The 15,820-nt window shown below is 49.9% G+C and overlaps 2 protein-coding genes across 5 annotated transcripts; both read left to right on the top strand.

Moving 5' to 3' along the window:
- The first annotated feature begins 437 nt into the window (after positions 1-437).
- On the top strand, positions 438-4,992 carry FOIG_07139 (3-dehydroquinate dehydratase I). 4 transcript variants are annotated; one of them, XM_031206539.1, is made up of 3 exons: positions 535-740; positions 1,206-4,594; positions 4,768-4,992. In XM_031206539.1, the coding sequence occupies exon 2, from the start codon at positions 1,564-1,566 to the stop codon at positions 3,841-3,843; it is 2,280 nt and encodes a 759-aa protein (XP_031063658.1). In that variant the 5' UTR covers positions 535-740; positions 1,206-1,563; the 3' UTR covers positions 3,844-4,594; positions 4,768-4,992. The 4 variants fall into 4 exon arrangements, with proteins under 4 accessions (XP_031063657.1, XP_031063656.1, XP_031063658.1 ...); XM_031206538.1 differs by having other exon boundaries at positions 438-989; positions 1,206-4,925; XM_031206537.1 differs by having other exon boundaries at positions 438-1,113; positions 1,206-4,925.
- Positions 4,993-11,271: 6,279 nt separating this feature from the next.
- On the top strand, positions 11,272-14,951 carry FOIG_07138 (uncharacterized protein). Its single transcript, XM_031206536.1, has 6 exons — positions 11,272-11,742; positions 11,798-11,864; positions 11,967-12,237; positions 12,292-12,459; positions 12,507-12,685; positions 12,738-14,951. The coding sequence occupies exons 1-6, from the start codon at positions 11,581-11,583 to the stop codon at positions 14,591-14,593; spliced, it is 2,703 nt and encodes a 900-aa protein (XP_031063655.1). The 5' UTR covers positions 11,272-11,580; the 3' UTR covers positions 14,594-14,951.
- Positions 14,952-15,820: the final 869 nt, after the last annotated feature.

Genomic DNA, 15,820 nt, shown 5'->3' with positions numbered 1-15,820 from the left:
GTCCCCGTGGGCCAAGGGTCGGCCGCTAGTGAGGTCAGAATTCCATGGCATATCATGCTGCTATATTGCATGGCATCAGGAAGATTGCGAGTGACGATCTGGTAAGGGAAGAGTTTCTAGTTATGGTTTGATCGGGAAATAGATGTGTTGACCGAAACAGCTAATTACGTTGGGTCAACCCCAAATCCAACCCCCACGACGGATATATTGGAACCATAGTTGATCATCCTGGCATTAGTTACGATGAGCATACGGATAATATCATAACATATAGCATTATTATGAGAAACAATCTCAGAGTGTCCTCTCCATACCATCCATCCATAGCGATATCGCAGACGACATGACTACCTGTAGTACCTATCCAAATAGATAAGATATATGTATTATGCAGCCTCAGATAGACTTTCTACTCCATGTCCCAACACAACGGTTGACAAGCTCAAGACGGGCGTCTCCTCGGTCGCCTGGTGGTGGAAAATATCGCCTCGCCCACGCCGCTTGACTTGATTGTCTCCCTTCCACCAACGATAACGGTCTAATCCTGGTTCATAACCAGTCTTCGGCACCGACGCCTTTCTTCAGTATCCATTGCTCATCTCCATCCCGTCTTCTCTGTCTCCATCTTCCCAAGCCTCCTTCGCTTCGTCTCCAGTTCTCTGAAGGTATCCACTGAGGACAATCCACTGCCCTTGTCCGTCAGCTCCATCAGGTATCGTCAGGGATCCAGTCCCGCCTATGTACGTCCCTTGTTTCGCTTCGACCATCTGAGTCGGCTCAAACACCATCCCATCGGTCAAATATTCATCGCTTGGCACTTGTTAGCGACTGTACATACATACTCTGGGTCTTGGCCTGGTCTTAGTCTTTGCATCACTTCCCTCATCAACCTTCATCCGTCCCATCATGCTATTACTGCCTCGCCTGCACTGCGCCTTATAGCCCCAGGACATATAATTCTTGCTCTGATTAGTCGCCTTCATTCATAGGTGAGCGAGTACCCCCCCCGAAAACTCAAAACAGTCCTACCATCCTTTCTACCTTCCTCTTTCTCTTCTCTCATCAAACCTCAAACTTTACCCCATACTCGGGAAATCATCCCCACAACAAAGGGTCCGCACTCACTTCTTTACCCTCTACAACTACCATTGTCGACCATCATAGAGATCCAACTTGTTGCGACTCAATTCTAATAATCCATATAGAATTTCCTGCTACTTTCTCTGAACAGACCTGGAATTGGAGCTACAACAGCAACTCAAAGCACGAACCGCCGCCATTCTACCATTTAATACCAAAATCCTCATCGCGACAACGTCGAACGTTGCGCCGTATACGAGAAACCCACCGAGAATCGATAACGAACTTGACCAAGTCCCGAAAATCAATCATCGAACCTCCTATCAAGAGAAACATCTTCCAGCGCATTCAAGGCACCTGCTTGGGACGGCAGTGCATTCAGTGTAGACAAGGACACTGCGAATAGCTTCAGCGCAAAGCCGTAATAACGACGGAGCTCGAGTTGGAACGTTTCTGCCGCACCGAAAAAAGAAACCATACAAAATGGCCGCCGTTCAATCGATATTAGCGGAAACCCTTCCCGGACCGACGCCCTCAATTGCCTTGAATGGCGCCACCGAACCGACCACTATGCACATCGACCGGCCGAGTTCGAGTCCAGTAATGGTCAACGAGAGCACGTTCGGAAGCACACCAGCAAAAGGAGACTCTAGAATCGTCGTCATTGTGTATGGACCAGGCCAAGAACACATCGTCTCGGTCTTCGCAGAGGTGCTGGGCACGCCATGCAGGACACGGAATGGGTTCGAGGAGGTTTCGTCTGAGGATTCTGGTTTCGTTGTAGGAGTCGCAGCAAACGAAGCGAAAGGAGACGTTGCTGCGCGCAATCGTAATCTCGTTGTTGCAATAAATACTCACTGTGTGAATCTAGGGATGCCTCCCGACACCCAACTTTCCACCCATTGCGACTACGAATTCCTCTATACCGAATCCCCGTTCTTCCGTCGCGACCTGGCTAGATTTATCTCATTTACTTTGGGTCAGATCAACTACCACGAAGCTCTCATGGCAAAGCCAAGAACCTATTTCATCTCCACCACCTTCCCGGATGTCCACGCCGCTCTGCCTAATATCGATATCCTAACTGTTGGCGCTGATGCGGTTGAGATCAGAGTTGATTTACTTAGAGAACCCCTTGGCGATGGCAGCTATTCGGAAGTTCCCAGTCTCAGCTATGTTGGAGAACAGGTCATGCTCCTCCGCCAGCGGACAGAGCTTCCCATTATCTTCACGACACGGTGTGTAAGAGAGAATGGAAGGTTCCCCATGGACAAACCCGAACTGTACTACGAATACCTCTACCGCGCGATTCAATGGGGTGTAGAATACATCGACGTAGAACTTTGGCTTCCAGAAGAGATCCGCAAGAAGCTCCATGAGCAGCGGGGAAACTCGCGCATCATGTCGGCGTTCCACGACTTTTCAGGCAATTTCAGATGGCCGTCGGCGTATGCTCAGGAGGTATTCCAAAGATCTATACCCTACGCGGATATCATCAAAATGATTGCTATAATCAACGAACACAACGAGAACTTTGAGCTAGAGTATTTCCGTTCCAAGATGCGTGCCGAGTACCCCAATGCGCCACCATTCTCCGCCGTCAACATGGGCGAAGTCGGCCAGTTCTCAAGGACTCTGAACCCTGTCTTCACACCTATTACCCACCCACTTCTTCCTCTCATCGCTGCTCCTGGGCAATTGAGCGCTGCCGAGATCAATGCTGCTTTATCACTTCTGGGTCAGCTTCCAAGAAAGCGCATCTATGGCATCAACAGCTCGTCGTCTCGAAACGCCACGCCGCAGGCTCCCTTCTATGAAAAGTGTATAAACGAACTGGGTCTTCCGCATCAATTTGCAGTTGTGGAGAGACATCCAAACAACCCAAGGAGTTTAGAGACATGGTGCAATCAGAAACATTTCGGAGGCGCCTATCTCAACCCGGGTCTACCACATAATGCATTGACAAAGATTAGCCCCTTCTTTGCTGGGTTGAACGGTGGCAATGGGCCAATCTTGACGGAGGCGGCTCGTGTTATTGGAGTTGTAGACACCATCGTGGTCCAGTCAGGTACCTCGTCCAGATCGTCATCTCCGGGCTCAATGCCATCAAGTCCACGACAACGGCAGAGTGACTCGGTTGATCTCGGCAGTCAGTCTGGTCTAGGCTCGTCGACCTCCCTTGTATTCGACAATGCTGGATGGAAGGGTATTCTCAGCACACTTACAAGAGACCTGGCGCCATCTGCGTACTTCGGCCGCTCGGCTGTTGTCATGGCATCTTCTTCAGATGATGCAGCTCCTGTCTTCTTTGCCATGAGAGCTCTCAAGATCTCCAAGATCTATACTGTTGGCTTCCGTACACCTAGCAATCTTGCTCGAAATGCGCCTCCCATCGAACCGTTTATCAGCCTCGAAAGTCTGCAACGTGCCCGCTCAGTAGAAGACGACAGTGCGCCTTTTGTCATCGTGTCAGCTCTTGGTTCGGAAAAGAGTCATCTGGTTGGTATGTTGTTACGAGCCTTTGGAGGAGTCGGACCCAAGGGAACAACGAACACGAAGAAGGTGTTTCTTGACCTGGCAGACGGAGCTGTCAGGAAGAGTTCTGACCCAGGGCTCATCGCTGAGAAGAACGGATTTGCTGCCTATGGAGCGGACGATGTCGCAGCATTCACAACGGTCGAAAGCCTGAGGTTACTCGTGGGACAAAATGTGCCCTATAGCTTCGTTAGACTGGCAAGCGGAAGCCATCGCTACGGCGTTTGAAAGGAGTCGCGCAAGATTTGCGAAAAAGATCACGTCAATCACCGACGACGCCTGTTCGCCAGAAAGGAGAACAGTGACGATACCTGCTTGGCTCATCTGCTATCGGGGTCAATCGACTCTGGGGCATTGGCGACAGAATAGGATGGATGTCCGAAGCGCCCCAGGCTAGGCGCTTGAAGCCAAAAGATATCCACGAGGCTTCCGCTACAAAAGGCCAAGCCGGGTAACAAACAAGGAACTGTCCCCGTTATATGCGCGCCAAAGGTTCCTGACGCCAAGCGCCGACTGCCATCGAGACCGTCTGGGAACTCTCTTTTGACTGTCTGCCAGCGAAGAGAGTCTTCGCCACATTAGACTTATCGCGGTCTGGCTTCCGGTCATAGGGGTGTTCGAGATGAGCCGCTCTAGGCGGCTGTCGTGGGTGAGGGAAAGTCGCAGAGTTGCATCTTGGACGGATGCCGATCTGGTGTGCAGACGACCCCTGCTAAACATGTACAGGGGGCCCTATAGAGTGGGCTCTTATTGCAACGGCGGCGGCGTGAACCGTTACCACCAATTCTAGGTCCGCCGACCTCCACAGATATGAGCGCGGAGGTTCAACTTTTTTCGTTATGAACCTTCCCGATCTGTTACATATTTTTTTTAACTATGGGCTATAACCATCTAAGTATAGACCTGCCCATGCAAGATTGGCTACGATATGAGGATACAAGATGTATACGAGAACCAGTGGGTTGGAAATCACCTATATGTCAGTCAAATATTACATAGACGCTTCTGGCAAATATCACCGAAGCCCAAGATGATGACGAGATTTGAAAACAGTTTGCTCCACTATTTGATGTTATTTTCTTTTTGTGTACTCATTCAAAGTTTTGGAAAGTCTGAGGATCCTCGTCACCCTGCTGACCATCTCCTTGGCAGGTTGTGCCCATCTGAGAACGAGGCCATTATCTGGTTCGATTAAGACTCACTGATGTTTTGCATACGGACCACCATCATTTCTCATAAACTTTTAGCTGCAAGACTTGTCCTGTAGCGTAGCTCCGCAAGGTTTCCGGGAGCCCTTGCCAAATGCCTCATCTGTCATTTGCAGGCATCTGCCCAGGCTTCGAGTGAGACGGGTTTAGACGCTGTGTGAGATTCAGGGCGCTTGATTGGGGTTTCTTTACCCTGGTCCATGTCGGTGGCTATTTGCCTCATTGCGAGTGTCGGTACTCCGTATCTGTATCTGTATCTGTATCTATACCAGAGGGTCCATAGAATTTTCTATGTTTGGTTCTATTCAAGATATTGGCGGTAAAGGCCCAGTTGAAGAGGGAGAGAGAGAGAAAGATCATGCTGTAGCCGAGTTTAGGATTGCCCATATGAGACAAGGCATGATGAGATAAGAGGAGCCATCCTGGGCTCATTATATCGTCTCATACTCGAGATAAGGAGGAAGTTTCTCGATGAACTGAGTTCAGATAATACGCACATTTTATCCGGCAGTTCTATTCTGTATGAACCTTGGCTTGATTTTCCTTGATGAATGGAAACCAATACGTCACAAATGTTAATACCGACCGGCAAGCGCATAATCTGTAGGACGTATATTGTTGGATGAACACCTGAACAAAACAAGTAAGAAGTCAAGAGCCGCCTCGTTGCGGGGAGACGGATCTTGTGTCCCTTGATGAACGATCTGGGACACGTATACATTAAATCGGAGAAGACTTTGGCATGATCCTTTCCTAAGGCAAGAAATAGGGGGCGTGAACAAAGGTGAAAGGGATGTTGTATGTACTGTGTGTATATCTATGCATACTGGAGACGAGACGAGACGAGATGAGATGAGATGAACGAAACAACACCATGTTGTTCTCCCTAAGGCCCAGTAAGTTCAGATGATGAGAGGACCTTTGCAGATGCCCTGACAAGGTAAAAACAAGTACGTAGCGTCACTTCACGCGTGGCCAGCACTGGTTTGTTTGCCACGGACAGCCTGACCCCTGGTTTGAGCCAAGCTGCAGCCATCTTTGAATATGGAAACATGCTAACGCTGCAGTGAGAGGCATCTAGACTGCAAACCCACACACATGGGGCTTGCAGAGAGACAAACCCCGCCATGAGGCTCGCGACACGCCTCGGTAGAAAATCAAGATTGAAGTGTATCAGATTGAGTCTAGTTAGGCTTCGAGGCCCGTCTTCCCAGATGATCTGAACGGAAACCGGTGACTGGATTAACAATGTAAGTCATGATCACATCAAGGCCATTCCAGGGGCGGGTGGGGATGTGATAGAGATGATGCAGTGCATACAAGTATGTATGGAATGACAATCTCAAGCGCCCATGAACAAAATGCCTCTGATGAACATGGCCGTAGCTGCTGATTCCCTGGCGAGCGATACGTCGGTATATTCCCTTTGAACCTTTATAAAAATCTGGCGACAAATCACCACGACCAAGGCTCAAGCCATTCAGAGCCAGCAACAAGTCCTAGAAATCTTGTGATAGTTAGTCTTCCACAACATGGAATTGATTGATTGATATACATACAAAATGGTTAGCTGATCTTAGCTCGAGTACTTAGTCGTGTATGGACATCATGTTAACGAGTGAGCGAGTATACCTCGAATGCTATGGTAGCTGACTCACTGATACGTGTGGAGGTCCGATGCCTGACGACGGCTGCCCGTATCGCCTATTCAACATGATACGCTATTCTCTGGAGTTCGAGTTGTAGAACACAATGATTACAGTTCTAACCGCCATGCTCAATAATCCTGACAACGGCAGCTGAATTCTGAATCCAAGCGAACTGGAGAACCTCCACCTCTAGGTGGAGAATGAAACCACTGCGAGTTTGCATCCTATCTGTTTGTCCTGGACCTAGCTGTCATTGAGCGCGCGGAATTGGGCAAGAAGTGCAAGTGCTGATCATGAGCTAGAACCTAAGAGCTGCAGTGTCGAGACAACTACTGAGCAGCTGAGAGCGCCCAAGTCGACTTCGCAGAATGTAGGGTGAATATAAAATGCACTGATCAGTTGTACTCCACAACTATTCGCTGTATCCAAGCTCAATATTGTGACCCATCTCATGTTGCCGATAGCAGCGTATTCTTGTGAGCCAAGATCTTGGACAGCTTTTGAATGAGTTGCCGCAACGCACATGTAGGTCCCAAGAACGATGTTGATTACAGACGTTTATTATTGACTGGAGATAATTTGGTGCCTTGTAACAGGTATGTGGATATGGATATAGCCTTTCGTGATATGCAAGTGCTCCTGGCTGTTCGGCGCTCTCTGCGTTGCCCACTCTCACCTCTATTCCGGCAGAAGACACTGCACTAGTGCAGAGTCCATAGTTGAGGATGTAGCTGTCCAGATACCCACAGGAGGGAGATTCACCGAGTTTGGCAGAGTATATGTTTTCGTGTAAGGCCTAGCAGAAACCCAGCAATCCACCAAGATGTGGTAAAGTTCACGTCATTTGTTTGTGAAAGTGAAGACGATGATCTCAAACAAGCCACATCCAAATACGGGACTGGTTTCATATTTAGGTGAGCCACTCAGGCTGGCTATTCGTATGCTAATTAGCTCAGCAAGGACAAGTTCGAAAGGCTTAGGACTTGGGAGTGTGAGAATGGTTCGATACTTAGCCAATCTCTACTCCGTATACCGGGTACGAATCGAGCACCTGGGGTAAAGTGGATGTACCCGGTAGAGACAGGAAAGGGCAGGGAGGACCGGCATTGATAGGCTTGCACACTGCCCTTCTAGAAAACCACCGTGCCAAGCTCTGGTCTGACAGCCGTGGAGACTTCGCAAGCCGGGAACCTGTTGGGTTTAGCCTATTTATCAAGCTTCAATGCGCTCGGCATTGACTATACCACACTTTCAAGCACTGGCCAGTCTTTAGTGTGAACATTGATGATTACCACTGCGTCACAATAGCAGAGTTCGAGAGGTTTGGACAGGGTACCGAGGCGAGGTCTGGTGCGGCAGAGGCAAAGCCACCTAAACGTGGATTGACAAGGATACTGAGAAACCCATGCACAAACCCAGGGTTTCAAGCGGCCTCAAGGTCCAAATCGGGGGACAGAGCCGACGTACCATGAGAAGTGCGAAAAGCACGCACCACTCACGGATACTTGCCAGGCCTGCCAGGCTGCCAGGATGTTAGCCTCATGCCTATGGCCTATGAAGCGGAAAGAAGAGACCACAACTAAGAAGTAGGAGGCAAGATCTAGTCCTCCCCAATCTTTCAGCCCTGATCAACAAGACATGGAGAATGATGAAGCGCCAGTTCTTTATATAAGCCTTGTGGCTGCAGAAGATGCTGGTGTATCCCCCACATATGCAGGTCCGATGCGCCCATGTCTTGTTTGCTTTTTCGAAGATATAGTTGTGAGCTCCTATAACAGGGCCAGTACAGTATCGATCCTAAATCATGCGACTTAACTTAGTTGATAGTCAGCCCTGCTGATCAGTTTCAAGGGTGCTCCGAGAATGAGAGAAAAAAACCGAAGAGTTCAGCTAGATCGAAATGCTAGGAGGGTGTTGCCGATAGCTCCTTGCGGCTCCGTTGAACCTGCTGCGTACCAGGGGACATCTCGGCCGGAGTGGAGTGTTGTTCGAGTGTTCACGTCATGTTGGGAGAATGAACATCCATCCTGTATAATCAGTGCCGTAGAGCCCCTGAGAGACAGGAATGATGACTGGGCGTTTATGGAAATGACCTTGATAAACAACAATAGCAGCCGCTGGATAGAGCGTGGCGCTTAGGAAGTCTTATTAATTCTTATTGCTCCCGCTAGTCTCTCGGCCGACTCTTGAAAGCCTAGATCATGCAGCTCCGAACTGTGGACACTAGTTCTTATGGATAACTTCCGCTTGGTAATAATAGGTCGAGCCAGGAGCAACTACAAGGGGGACGAAAGAACTTCTCCGGAGATATCCACACGTCCCGGGGTTGCTGTTGCTATGCGCCGTGGCCAGGGGAGGAAGGAAGATCATTTTGGAGATTCGAAATGGCCGTGTGAGGATACGATGTATGCCGCCTGTCACTGAGGTGAGAGAGGAGGCCCAGAAGATGAAATAAGTCTGGACTAAGAGGATCAAGGTAGCAACCCGTACGGGAACGACGCACTGCGACTTAGGAGAGCCCGATATTGATAAGAATACCCAGGCTCCAGGCACCTAGCCAGGATCCTGTCCCTAATCGATGGAACCAACCAACAGCCATCGGTTAGAAGTTGGGATGATACATAACTGGGATGTCAACGAGCGGTCTGTAAGTTCTTCGCGGAAACGATAGAGAAGCCTGATGCTAATCTCAGCTGTTTGATAGTTTTGGTCATGTTTTCTACCAAGTTAGAGAAGCGAGGCCAAATCCGGTGAACCTATTCTTGTCTGGGTTGTTTATGCGGAGCCTTCAGGCTTCAGTTGCGTCTTCGAAACACTGTATGCAGGTGCATGTATGCGATAAAACGTGACGCCATTGGATGGATGTCGTGCGATGGTTGCTCAGGACGTCGACCACGACAACAAAAGCTTCCATGTTTGTGACAGAAACTCCTAGATCCTCGCTCTAGAGTTTCAGGCTCACCAAAAAGCACAAGCAGCTACTAACCTATCGCAACTGCCCTGGTTGTCGTCCGTTCCATTCGGTCCCCGCCCGCCCCTAGTTTCCATTGTCAAGACAGGGTCCTTACAGCCCCAGTCAAGCCCCAAACAACGCTGTTCCCGCTATGCTTAAGCGAAGCGTCCGCTAATTCAGGCACCTTACGGGAGTCTCTAGGTAGTGCCTGATTTTACCTCCACTTCTGTTCATTCATCGCTGCCGCTGTCAGAGAAAGTCTGACAGACAGGAGCCATGTGTGACCGAAAGCACGCTGTGCAAATAGAAGGAAGCATGGACAGCGCCACCAAATGACAGGCAGGAGCCAAGAGCTTGGACCATCTTCACCTCTTTCTTGCTAGACAGCTCACCAACCTAGCCCACATTAGAACACACCCGAAGCCTTCTGGATCCAACCCATATCGTATCGTAAGTCTCGCTTCTCGCCTTACTCGCCTCGTCTGAAAGGCTACTTTGAGCTCTAGGGCCAGATGCTGCGTGCACCTACACTTGACGGGCATCTGTGTACTTGCCCAGGTCCTGGACAGACTATAGACCCGTAGCTCTGGGTCGGTCCGGCATTGATAGACCTTGACCTCTGATCTTTGATCGTTGCCCCTGGTTAGCCTCAGCTTATCAATGAAGCCGACAAAAAGGAAGAAAACCCCGTCTTACCTCAAGAAGAACATCCCGGAGTGCCTTTGATTTAAATCAAGGATTTTACACATGACTGTTAAGCCGGAGACTGGGACGTCCAAAGCTGCAGAACAGGAACTGTCAACTTGAAGCAGTTCCATGTCGACTGGTACCTTGCTGCTCTGGCGGTTACAGAACCAAGTACATAGTCAAGCAAGCCTTGGTATCGAAGGCTATCAGAAAGACGTTCATAATCGCTGTCGACCTGGTCCCTGCCACTTTCGCTAACATGAGCCCGAGTTTCTGGTCATGGAACTTGGGACCCGCATAGCATGGCCTGGTGTCCCCTGGCATAAATGAAGACGTACGTACGTATTGTATGTACTAGTCTAGTCCTTGCAACAGATGTCTAATCTGGTGTGAGGAGGAATCCGCTTTTCAGGACCATTTAGTGGGAGCAAGGCCGAGAGGACCTTTAGGAACGAGACCGAGTACGCACCCTCGATCAAGACACAAAGCCGTGCCTGTCTAGCATCTAAAAACAACAAAAGCCGGAGGAAGTAGACAGGATCGACAGATGCCTCGGGTAATGCTACAGTACTTAGAAAAGACGAGCGGCATCAGGGCATGCTCTTCCCCGGTTTGGTCATTTGGGGGCCCATACGTTACCATCATTTGGGGGTTTAGCCTGTCGGTTGGGAACTTGGGGGTTACTCTACAGCACTCTCTTCTTCATAGTCGCCATCCCCTCTGTGCGCTCCAATAACACAGCTGGTCCAGACGCCAGCATGATGCGCCGTCTGCCTTAAAAGAGATTATGCTGGTATTGGCTGCTCTGCAAGTTCGTGGGAGCCATGCCTGTCAGGCTTGAGTCAGCATTCAGAAACAGCATCCACAAGGGGACTCAAATCTTGAGCTCCGTTTCCCCACCATGATCCATCCCAACATCGACACCACCATCTCATCATTCATGCCCGCACCCCGGTCCTGTCACTAGCCACCTCCACATTGGCAACAACCAGAATGAGACCGGCGACTGGGGTTCGGCCGGGTCAGTCGTACAATTCTGGGCCTCCGAAGTCATTCTACTACCGGTCCTGTCCCATCTTCTAGACGCCTCACCTTACTTACTTCTAGGCTCGATCTCCTCCTTCCAATTCCGTCCTTATTTCTGTTTATGTTACCCGGCCTCTTGGGAGCATATCAATCACCATCAAGCTGCACCATCATCATTATTGCCGTCGTTGTTGACCGTACACCCATACTGTCAACCAACACGGTATAACGAGCCACACCTCCTAGAGAGTGCTTGGATCTGGTATCACTTGGAATGATCGACTTCTGATAGCTCATCAACGACACTCCAATCATTCTTTTCTTGTCTTTCCCGCATCATTGTCTCTCATTTACTCAGGTATAAGTTTTCTGAGCCAATACCAACAAACCGAATCACGACCTCAACCACCAGCAGATTTCACTCGTTACCACCGGCATAGTTATGACTACTTCCATATACGACGCCATGAACGTTCCTCACATACCCGGAGTCCACCCCGTGGCCATTCCCCGACCTCAAGTTGGCATTGAGCGCCTTCCAACTCGTCGCATGAGCAATGAGCCACGCGAATCAATGAACTGCAAGTCGTGCCGAAAGCGAAAGGTGAGACATTGCGATTTGTTTGCAAGAGCTATGATTCTTACTAGCATTACCCCAGATTAAATGCAACCGACTCCGACCTTCCTGCGAGGCTTGCCAGGTGTTCCAATGCCCTTGCATTTATGGTGAGTCGCCACTTCATCACACAATTTGTGTGTTGTCGTTCTGGATTTCTCAGCATCGCCGTGCCGGCCCCGACCCAGCAGCGCAGGCTAACTCAGCTGCAGACGCGGTCCCCAAAAAGCGTGGACCAAAGACAGACGTATTGGAAGCACTTTTGAAAAGAGTTGACGGGCTCGAGGCGAAGTTGAGAGAAAAAGGCGAAGACGATGTGTCGCTTGCAAGCTCAAATTTGCCAGGAGCTGGAAAGGGAGAAGCTTCTGAGAATGGTTCTCAAGTCACTGAAGTTGGCGAGTCGATAATCAAACGTGCCACAGTCGATGCGCGTGCATCTCCTGGCGATACGGCATCACTTTCTCCACATACTCCAATAGCTCGGTTTGTGTTGTAGTCACTTTTCTACCCTGGCTTGATGACTGACTCGCTCTCTAGTGATCTGTCCCCCCCTCCAGCCCAAGCTGAGGTCTTGCTCGATACATATTTCGCCAGGTTTCATGGGAAACCATACTATATCGTCGATGAATCCTCTATTCGACAAAGACTTCAACTCAACCAGCTCCCTCGATTCCTCTCCTTTGCCATTTCAGCCGTAGCAGCGAGGTTTGTTCTCCCTCAATAGCACAGACCCCTATGCTGACCGTATTCAGACACACCACCGACCCTAGTGGGTATCAAGCGGCTGCCAACCTTAGTGAAGACCTTGCAGCACGGGCTAGACGAGAGATCAACACCGACGAGCCATCCATAGATGGATTGCAGGCGCTTCTGTTGTTGGTCAGTGCCTTCACTGCGACAGGAAAAGGAAAGAAGGCGTACATGCTTATGAGTAAGCAGTGACATTGCCCCAGATGCCAGCCAAGGGTACTAACAAGACATAGCGAGTGCCACTGGTATGGCCATGGCGCTAGAGATACATAAGGAAACTGACGGGCAGGCTCGAATGACTCCAGTTGAACGCGAGATGCGACGCCGACTCTTTTGGACTTGTTACTTGCTTGACCGGTTTCAAGCAACCGGCTCGAAGCGACCCAGCCTAATTAGCGACAACACTATTATGCTGCGGCTTCCTTCTTGGTCGCCTAACTCATCCTCGCTACCCGTCGAAGGCGAGTTCTTCCAAACAGGCTCGAACCTCCAGTACTTCCAGGGCAGTGACAAGAAGCCTCAGGGAAGCATGGGCATGCTCATCGACATCACACGTGTTCTTGGAAACACAAATCGATATCTTGCCGCTGGTGGCGTCAAAGGCGACTCTCACTTTCCATGGCACACACTCTCCACAATATCCAAGATCCGTCAAGACCTAGATGTTTGGGCTTCTGGAACTGAAGACGTCTTTTCCAACCTTGGCACGCTTTTTGGACAGGCCGACTCGACTATCCTCCTGCTCAGCAAAGTTATCTACCACCTGATCCACTGTCTCATTTACCGACCGTTTCTCCCTATCGACCTTGCAGAACTTGCAGAGACAGGACAGCACCAATCCTGGCAGATTGAAGCCACTAACATGTGCTTCCTTCACGCCAACGCGATCATGGAGCTGATCCAACTTGGAAAGCAATCAGGAATTGTTGACTGGCCGGCATTTATTGGATATTGTGTCTGCACAGCAGGAACAGTTCACGTTCACGGAGCCCACTACAGTCAGCAAGGGAACCAAGGCGAGTTCAATGTCTTCAGCTCGGCAGCAGAGTTTCTGTCAAGAGAGATGCAGTTCCTGAGTGAGCTGCGGTATGCCTGGGCTACGATACAACACCAACGCGAGACACTTCAAGACATTAGCCACGCACATGGTGAGTTGGTGAAGGCTTTATCTCGCAGCTCAATGCGCTATACACCTGGGTTCCACAGCGAGGATTTCTTCGATCGGTATTCCAACATTGGAGGACCGGGTGGCCCGTCTTTCAGTTTCGATGCAGCCAATCTTCGCCTTGCAGATGTTGCAGTTGACATGGGTGCTGGACCAACAGCTGAGGACACCCTCCGAAACAACGATGGACTACAGCGACCGAGTCTCAAGCGCAAGAATACGGCTCCACCAGGACCTATCAACCGGAGACGACCTGACGTGAAGGTTATTTCGAGCCTCGCACCCTCTGCGTCGGGACTACCTACTCCAGGCACTGCTCGACGATCATTCTCGTATACGTCGGGAGGGATGCCGCATTCATCGCCTGGCCTCCTTGCAACACCAACCTCAATCCCGACCCATCACGAAAACCAGGAGATGTACACTATGCATGACCACATGGGTGGTGATGCATCCGCAAACAATGCTGCAGTCGCGGCGGCAGCGGCAGCAGGTTTCACCATGTCACCCACGTCGCATGCCGTTTCATCTCATAACATGCACCCAATGGGTGGCGCACCTTTCAGCCCACCTTACAGCTATGGCTCAGGGTCAAGCATTACAAATGCTGGACCAGGTATGATCAATGAAGCGAACGGAGGCTATGATGCTATGTTCGGAACAGTGCCCACCAACGCCTTTGGCAGCCCAGCGGCGTGGCACGGCGATGACAGCCATACCAAGATGCACCTCAATCAGATTCGACCGGCAGCGACGAGCCCTGGAGCGCGAAGCAACAATGGCAGTACTGGAACAGGCCCAGGAGAGGAGAAGGACCCATTCCTGGCTCTTCTTGAGCAACTGGCCGAGAATGAAAATCGATCGCAGAACGGGCATGGAGGCGATCTTGACTTCTTCCTCGGTAACTCAACCGTCAACCCTTGAGGGCGGCTGAGATAGGACAATATTTACTTTCTTTCTTGTATCTCTTCTTTTTGTTACGATTGTTACTATTCATGTACATAGATAGGAGGAATAAGTCGCTGGGCGATGCGCGAAGGACGCATAGCTCAGGAAGCTCAACGCGGCAATCGGAATTGGACTTTTGGGCGCAATGGAAACTTTCAGCATTTACAGGCGAACGGGAAGGTTGAGTCAATGGATGTTTCATGAGGGCGGGATCCTTGTCAGACAACGAACTGGTACGAAGTACTTGAAGAAAAGCATTAGCCACTGTATATTAGAATAGCTTGGAAACATTGAACACGAACAGAGCAAAATGAAATAAAATATTGTAAACTAGTAAATCTGGGGTCTATTAATCGTTGAGTGATTATTTCCACTACGAGTCAGTACAAGCAGTGAACTAACAGTGTAACGAGTTAGAGGCTCGTGGTTGTCATTGAAGATTCGGTAGAATAAGCTGGCCCTGTAAACTCTAAGGAAACTTTTCAGGGTTGGGATTGGAGCGCATGGTTATTTGAGTGATCATCAGCCCAATTGCCATACCCGGTACGTACCTTGGTATGTGAGAAGGATGGAAGAAAGACATGACAATGGTAACCTAGGTACCTACATACCTTAAGGTGGTAGTGCTAGCATCTCATGTGGTAGTAGAGATGGCTACGTACCTTAGATCGGGTTGCTCTGACAAGTGTGAACTTTGAAAGAAGCTTCCTTACTAGTGCCGACGGGCAAGATCTCTCTAACGGTGTTGCATTGCCAGGATCTGGGATCAACTGATTGACGTCCAATGGAAGTGGAGCCGGAACTTGAGACGATTGATTTCTAGGGAGCCTGGGACGTGTGAATGCTTCATGTGGCGGGTGGGATACGATTAAGCTTAGCGATTGGCTCGACCAACGGGCACCGGCCCGCAGAGCCACAAACCACGGGTTCGTCCCAAACGGGACCTGATAGCGAGATTAAGCAGGGTCTAGCATGCAGGACAGCGCACTAAAGGTATAGTCGGGTGCATAGCATAGCATAAGGTAGTGTCGGCCAACTAACCACACTATGCAAACTCCTTATGCACCACTAAATGCTGTACGGTGACAGACAGTTCGCATAATATCTATGGAGATTGCGGGATGTGCCGTCCCGGGAGAGATATTTTTCTTTTTAAATTTCTTGCTAGTGTGCAAAGCACTTATTATAAGCGTAGGCCAAGCA

The sequence above is a fragment of the Fusarium odoratissimum genome, assembly GCF_000260195.1.
Source record: "Fusarium odoratissimum NRRL 54006 unplaced genomic scaffold supercont1.10, whole genome shotgun sequence".
Lineage (NCBI taxonomy): Eukaryota > Fungi > Ascomycota > Sordariomycetes > Hypocreales > Nectriaceae > Fusarium > Fusarium odoratissimum.
This window is presented reverse-complemented; position numbering and strand designations above follow the sequence as displayed.